Source organism: Sphaeroforma arctica (assembly GCF_001186125.1).
Source record: "Sphaeroforma arctica JP610 unplaced genomic scaffold supercont1.1234, whole genome shotgun sequence".
In the NCBI taxonomy this organism is placed as follows: domain Eukaryota; class Ichthyosporea; order Ichthyophonida; genus Sphaeroforma; species Sphaeroforma arctica.
In genome coordinates this window covers 10,696-19,030 of record NW_014039324.1, presented here as the reverse complement: position 1 = coordinate 19,030, position 8,335 = coordinate 10,696, and the positions used below count along the sequence as shown (strand labels likewise).

The 8,335-nt window shown below is 37.6% G+C and overlaps 1 protein-coding gene across 1 annotated transcript; it reads left to right on the top strand.

The window, feature by feature from the left end:
- Nucleotides 1-5,922: 5,922 nt before the first annotated feature.
- SARC_10400 (hypothetical protein) lies at nucleotides 5,923-6,954 on the top strand. The gene has a single exon (XM_014295561.1). It carries the CDS (start codon nucleotides 6,031-6,033, stop codon nucleotides 6,739-6,741), a length of 711 nt encoding a protein of 236 aa, XP_014151036.1. The 5' UTR covers nucleotides 5,923-6,030; the 3' UTR covers nucleotides 6,742-6,954.
- The last annotated feature ends 1,381 nt before the right edge of the window (nucleotides 6,955-8,335 follow it).

Genomic DNA, 8,335 nt, shown 5'->3' with positions numbered 1-8,335 from the left:
ATCGTGCTTTGCTTGGTAAGCTTTCTGGAGACAGTCCGCGGTAGATTGGAGGATGTCTGCGTTAGTGGAGTTGACAAGCGGGCTCAGTAGTGCATCCATGCTGCGTGCAAGAATTTTTGGCGCTCGTTCATGTGTGCAGCGGGCCTCCCGCTTGGTGCGGAGATAGTGAATTAAAGCTGCTTTCGTTGCGTCGGGATGTTGTTGGGAGCGAAGAACTTAAGCTTCCTAAAAGTACTCTTAATAGTACGACGAACTTAAGTTACCTAAATGTACTCTTAATCGCACGAAGAACTTAAGTTTACTAAAATGGTTCTATTTTACATGTCAAATATTTGGACGAGGCCTTTAAAAGGCCTCAGTAGAATACCAAACATAAAGAGTTGGTCTAGTTCTATTAATAGAACTTTATTTACTTTCCAATTTTATTTATATCTGAATACGTCGGTAGCGAGATGGCTCAACCGAATATTGGTTTCTAGGGAATACAGTAAAATACCAAATATAAGATTTGGTCTAGTTCTATTAGTAGAACTGTATTAGCCTTCCAAATCTATTTATATCTGAATACTTCGGTAGCGAGATGGCTCAACTGAACATAGGTTTCTAAGGAATATTAAGTCGGTAATTCTTGATAGGTGGCAAGGTATTGGTTAGTGCATAAGTTCTGGACATCAAGAGTATTTTATTTTCTAGATAGGATTTTATGAGTCTCTCAGATTCGCCCCAGTGAAACATACCATAGTTTCTAATAGAGCGACAACGAAACACTAAAAACAACGATATATAGAAAAACAAAATAGTCTAAAAATAGTAAATACAGACCGTAAATATTTATTCATAAGGTTCCAGACTTCCAGAGCAATTGTGGCAACTCATGAGTCTTGAGTCATGACTGTCGGTGTCTCGGTGACTCGACTCTCGGACTCTCTATTTAGTATTTACTAGAGAGAGAGAGCGAGAGTCGAGGCAGAGTGACTCGCGTCTTACCGCTCTTCCGCTCTTGCACAGCAGCAGACAGCTGCAGACTCTTCTTTTGTGCAGACTGCAGAGTTGTCGTGTTGCACTTCCTTGCAGCCTTCAAATTCAATTCTCAGCTCGATTTTTGCATAGCCTATTTTTTTTTCTCAATAGGACAACAATGGAGTCATTGGCCGCCGAGAACTTTTACGAGATTTTGAACCGAGGTAAATTTGTACTTTGCAGAATATTAACTTATTTAGTAACCTCAACCGTTTACCGATAAAACGTTTATTAATCGCATAAAGATGCGTTTTCATTCAACTTTATGGTCCTCTATATAATCAGGTGCACCTTGGAGGTCAAGAATTTGACGTTTGTACTGTTTTTAATAAACGATTTTGTTCTATAATAGATTTTATGTAGACCCCTGTTGATCACATATATGATATAACCCATATAACGATATTAAAAAATGAATATACAGGTGTTTTTGTTCAACTACCGTGCCGTACCCCCAATCCCCCTAACGTAATGAGCTATGGTTATTAAAAATAAAATTAAAAAAAAGAAGATAAATATGTTAGTTGCTGCAGTGCTCTGGACTGATAGCGTTGCCATTACGAACATATTCAAAACTCTGATACTTTTTGATCTTTAGGTTTTCATACTCTCAGAGTATTTTTTAATCTCGCCGTGCTTCTAAAAGTGCTATTCTCGTTTTTCTAAAACAGAAGAAACAATAAAGAAATATAGAATAATATAAAAAAAGCCTCAAGTTTAAAAACCCACAGCTCTTGAAAGAGTATTTACATAAGAGCATAACTCACTTGGCCAGATAAAACAACACATTCGTTTTTTGCTCTGTTATTGATTAAAAAAAACCCCCCTTTTTGGACAATATTCGTATAAAAAGCATACAGTCGTTTTCTGTTTTAAAAAATATGGTATTTCGAAGGACACCAAATCTGCCCTTAATATAACCCAATAAAATCTCTAAATGCATGGTAACGGGCTAACGGCTGTATCCACCGATTTCAACCCATCATCATTATGAAGAAGGGATAAAACGGAAACCTGGATCTATGATAGTGGCCAGTCTAAATATAGTATTCGCTTGTTGAGTATGCACTTGTGGTTGTGAGTACAGTATTAGTTAGCTCTAGTAGCAGAGGACAATGGAGTTAGGGTATTTTCTTCACACGACAGACGACACACGTCCGACTTCGTTTTTTAAAATATTATACACTGCGTACTTTTAGTCCTGTATGCTCATACGAATAGACGACTGGTCGTTGATTACGTTTTTTAAAAAGAAATATATATATGGTAATACATCGGCACAGCACCTTATATTAACATAACTATACTTAAATAAATTAAAAAAACATTTTATCTGCTCAGAAATTTATGTTTCATATTTATTTTCTAAAAATTACCAATACGTACACTACTATGTTTTTTTAAACAAAACACATACAAAAATGAAAATATTTATACACTTTTTTTAATATGCAGAGGGTCGGTCTGTCTCTGACCACTAACCAGTCACAGGGAAAAAATGAGACATTTAGCGAGTGAATACTCGTAGTGGCCATTTGATTAGCTGAACGGTTTCTGGAAGGTCCGACCGTATGTTAGGCACCTTTTTCGTTAATAATTTCAACACAATATTTTGTACACATCATAGTGAGGTTTCGTGCAGTCTTACCGACGTTCTAACACTACACTTGCGTTCAGTTGCGTTATAGCTTTGTGAATATTGAGTGCATTTGGGGTAAAGAATCAACCAAACGTCTGTCTTGCTATGACTGCGTTTGCCTATGAAGTGTATGATAGAAACGAGTGTTTGATTGATATTGAGCATATAATATTGTTTCCAGACCAATTGAAAAGATCTTTTGTAGAGAACACTGTTAGCAGTAGCAAACCAGTATTTTCCCAATATGTATTTCGGAACAATGAACTCACAAGGGGTCAATAAAAACACATATTAGAAATAAACAGTGATCTCGCCATAAATATGTAAGGCGGTAGAACATAAATACACCTTTAGGAGAGGGATAAGTAAACTCACTTACTTCTTAATACTAAATATATAACAGAGTATGAGCATATAGACTAACTATATTTAGTAAGTGCTACACCACACACGACAACATACACACCATGCTGTTCCTCACACTCATATTACAGCACTACACACGCTTACAACACTATATACACTTCTTCACATCTCCCCGTTTCAAATACTAGCAAAAAAATACAAGCCTCTTAAGTCTCGTTCGTGAAAAAAAGGAGCATCTATCGAAGTGGACAACTAAAACGTGGACAGGTTGCGAGGACCCACTATTGAAATAAAAACTGGATTGTTGTTTTTGTAATATATAATTAAAAATAAATTGTAATGAAGGCGACCAGGAGTCGAGGACTTCATTTTGAATGGTTTTGTAATCTCTTTTGTTTTAAAAAAAAGTGTCACCAGTTCCAGTCTCCACTCACCACACGCACTCATCGAGTCACGACTCTCAATTTTTTCAAAGTCTCAGGATCTCAACTACGTTAGGCTAGCCTCATATGAGTCATATCGTTATAGCCATAGGTTGCAACTTGCAAGTTGCAACGCAAAAAAATAATCTGTTAAATGTTGAAAATCAACGTATACGTCCATTTCAGACTTTCAGTTCGTGGAGTAACTGAAAACAAAATCTGTTTTAGTGGAGCTATTTAAAAAAATCTTCACTGACAACACATTCTGATATCTAATATCGCGACCAAAATTTATAGAATAGGTGCACTATTCAGGTCAAGATATAACGAAATACGTTGCAACGCTATAAAAAAATCTGTTAAACATCTTTCATTAGTGGAGCTAGATTACAGATTTTGTCTACAATATCAAATATCGAGACCAAAATTTATAGAATAGGTGCACTATTCAGGTTAAGATATAACGAAATACGTAGCAAGTTTAGAAAATAATCCGATAGACGTTGAAAAGTCAACTTTTATATCCATCACGCCCTTTAGAATAGGTCACTAGTGGTCCGTCCAGTGCAGTCCACAAACTCATTACTCGCCACCCTATGTAAATACTGCCCATCGCACTGCCCACGTCTCCGAGCCAGAGGGCTGTGAGGCTCTCGAGTCTCCGAGAGACTAGCGAGTCTGACACACCATTTGATTTCAATTTTCATAGAGCCTACTTTTCAGAAAATGCCTATTTATACTCTAGATAAATAGAGTATAGAGTATACACTATAGAGTACAGAGGACTATGCACTTTTTGCTTAAGAGTTTTTTTTTATATAATGATCATTCTTCTAATTGGGTTTTAAATAAAGTATTGATTCTGTATTTTAAGAGCAAATATATAAATTGAAACACTCTGCGGAGTCTGCATTCTGCAACTCTGCACGGTCTGCGGCAGTAAGCTCCGCGCCTCTGTGGAATTCACGTCTGGGTATTACTCTGAGACTCGCTCTCTGATGGAGTGATGGACCACTGGAGTTACTATTCTGAAGTATTTAAAAAAAAAGGTATATATTTACCGTTTTTACTTTTGAGGGTTGACTGCTGCAGTCTGCAGTCTGCAGTTCTGCACTACTCTAAAGACTCTGCACGGGCACCTAAATAGTAAATACACCACTGTCCCACTCCTACACTACTACTAGAGTAGTACATAGTAGTAGCGAGCCTGGAGTCACTTCTCACTCTAATCACAAACCCTCTTGTGTCATTTTGCGCCTAATCTCAATCTCGCGTGTGCGACTTCTCTCTCTTGCGGGTGATGCCTGCCTCTCTCTCGTTTTAACTCTCTTCTATCTCTTCTTTCTCTTCTCTAACCTCTCTCTAATACTATTTATTAGAGTCTTCTCTTGTTATGTGTGAATGTATGTGCTTGCCTGCATGGCAGCCCTGCTGGGTAGTGCTGGGCTGGCGGGCTGCGGTATGACGCATGTGGTAAATTTTACTATTTTGAGTTTTCGAATTTTGACTGCTTTTTACGATAGATAAATGTTAAAAGGTTTCTATTTGATTATATATTTAAAATAAATATATTGTTTTTGTTGTTTTTTTAACAATAAAGCAAACGAGTTTTCATTTTACGCATCCGGCGTAAAACACAGCTCGTGTGTATTTAAATATTTTGATCTTTCGGCTAATTAAGCCTTTCGGGGGACGGGGGGTTTTACACTTTTTAAAATGGTTTTCAGAAAAAACAAATCAATGGACTTCTTTGTTTTTTATATATTTAATACAAAAATGTCTAATGTGAGATACATTATTATATTTGTCCTATTTTCAAAATCACTATGCTCTACTACTCTCTCCCAGAGATATGGAGAGTATTGAGAGTATAGATAAAAAGAGTACCGACAAAACCGATAGAATATAGGTTTTTCTCTGGTCATGTAAATATTGTACATATTTATTTAGTGAGTAGGGCAGGCAAACATATTTTGATTTCCCTTTTTGTTTTTGTAAAACAATTAGTGTTCTGGCTCTTGATTGGGGTATTTGTTGTTTCTTTTGTGGAAAAAAGAACAAATATTTTTACAAAACAGAATCGACATTCGACAATGAACCACTCGATTCTATCGATTGGATGATGCCCCCGTCTGATCCCCGACCCCCGCTGGCTCCCGTGTGGCCCCGTGTCGATAAGAATCGTGATGTCACGGGAAAATCTGTTATTTTCTCGCTATTTTTTTATCTCTCCTATACTACTACTAGTCCAGAGCGAGAGTCATTTTTTTTAGAGGAAGTGAGAGCGTCTAAATGCTCACTTGTGCAGTTGTGCTATTTTACAATTTAAAAATTACACAAGTGTCTTTCTATTTTTTAATAATGAGTGATCAGGTGGTGGTTTCAAAAGACGTGAATTGTGTTGCTGCGAATGTGACCTTTCGGCTTTCGCATACATATTGCATAAATATGTAACCGGGATATACTATTCTATTTACAACTATTCATTCAAGCCCTGTTCATATAGCAATACAAAGTGTTTTGTTTGTTGAGGTATTAATTTACCTATTGTAACTGCAAAACCAAAAGCTGAAGAGCCAACTTATGATGAACATGGAGTGTTACACACCAAGTAATTTGATCGGATTACACGTAGAATCGTACCAGCTGTCTCGGTTTTTATTGCAGTGTAATGATGCGAGTGTCAACTGTATGTACCACTCGGTCAATATGTCATCCTCGACTTTCTTAATCTTCTGCGAACAACTCGCACATCCTCGTATTAGGGGGATTGGGCCTCTCGAAAGGGCAACAATAATACACAGTCTTCACTACCTGTTGAAGTTGAATGAAATGAGACGAGGGTTTTCGGGACATACTGCATGTGCGAGCTGTCTTATGGTAGGCTGCCTCGTTATTGCCACGAAATATGTTCAGGAAGTCGGCGGAAGAAAGAATTCAGAGTGGGCACAATTGGCAGGACTGGACCTTGCTTATCTAAATCAACTGGAGAAGGGCATTTTGACATCTCTACGCTTCGATCTAAGTTTACCACTAGCCCGGTACAATGATATAGTGGATGTCTTAAATTTAGATCCCATAGTATCAAATTGGAGCGACGGCGAACACAGGAAATGTGACGGCAGCCGATTTTGCTGTGGCGTGAATGGTGTTTCTCGGCCCGGTACAATATATCAGGCACCCTTTTATGATTCGGCATTCGCACTCGGTACAGTAGGCATGCCGCAGTTGACGAGGAAAATTTCAACACTGTATGACTACAACCAAATTTTACAACACTTGCGATCTTGTTAATAAGATCTATAAAGTTATCGGCAGAACTCCCCGCCGCAATTAAATTTAGTTAAGTAGGGCTGTCTTTGTAAGAAGCCTACTTCCAGTTACACGCACTCGCCGTCTACACGGCCTTGCGACACAGAAAACCGATGTGGGAGGATGCTATTTGAGACAGCCACCAATGAGACTCCTGCTCCTGACATTAGAATAAAGACCAACATAATGAGTACACTAAAATATTATGCATCTTTTTCAAGCTTTTTGCCAGTACTATTTTCTAATAGTTATACATTTTATTGTTGAATCAAAGGAGCTCGATCCAGTGATAACTATGAAATAACATTTGTGGTATTTGAACCACAGCCCACATATCATGTTATAGAAATTACTAACACATATTTCAGTTTGAATATGGCACTCAAAATTATCCCTGCAGACCATCATTTCTTCAGACGCGCGATTTGTCAAAAACTTTCTAAACGTAAGGTGACCAGGAATACTCAAATTTGAACTCGTATTTGCAGATTATTTTAAGTGCTTGGATTTCGTATTGTAGCAGATATCCATACACACCTACTTTGCATGTCTACTAGTATGCATATACCGCGTAGTTTTAATTACTGAAAGTTTAGCTGTAGAGTCTCTAGTACTTTTATTGAAGACTTGGAATGTCTGACCTATTTTTAATTCAAAAAAACAACAACAACAACAACCTCCCCCTTTGTGTGGGGGAGAGAGTGAGTGGGGGAGAACTGGTGTGTGTCGGCTCGGTTTTAATGAGCGCGTGTGAGTGAGTGTTGTGAGCGAGCGTGTGTGCTAAGGTGTGTTTGAATGCGAGTGTCTGTATGAGTGTATGCGAGTGTATGTATGAGTGTATGCGAGTGTATGTATGAGTGTATGCGAGTGAGTGAGTGTGAGTGTGGTGTGAGTCAGAGTGCATGTGTGATTGTGTGCGTATGTAAGTGTGTGTATGAGTATGACTATGAGTATGTGAGTGAGCGAGAGTGAGAGTGAGAGTGAGATTGAGAGTGTACGCACACGCTGGTGTTAGTGCGTACACGCTGGTGGTATGGCGTATTCCGTCTGTACTGGAGAGTGTGTGGGGAGCTGCGAGAGAAATTTTTAGCCTGAACACGAACAAATAAATTACGCCTATGATTTAACGCGTTCAATCCCCGCGGCGTCACAGCCGTGATTTATACAATCGGTTACAAAAGGAAACTAAACCTTCAAGTACGCAAAAAGGAATAAAATGGTATCAAGAGCGGAGTCTATACCGAAATGTACAATAATGCATTCAACAATAAAACGATATCAAATACAGAGACTGAGACAAGAGTACAAGGCTATTATTTTGATAGGTACACAAATGTATATATAATCGAATTTGTGGATACACATTTTGTAATATATATAAATATATAAATACACGCGCACACAAACGTATATATATATATATATATACAAATAAAAATATATGCATCTATATCTATATCTATATCCATATCTACACACACACATTATATATGTATAAATGTACACACAAACACACACATAAATATATATATATTCTATATATATATATAAATATATATGATATATACACACATAC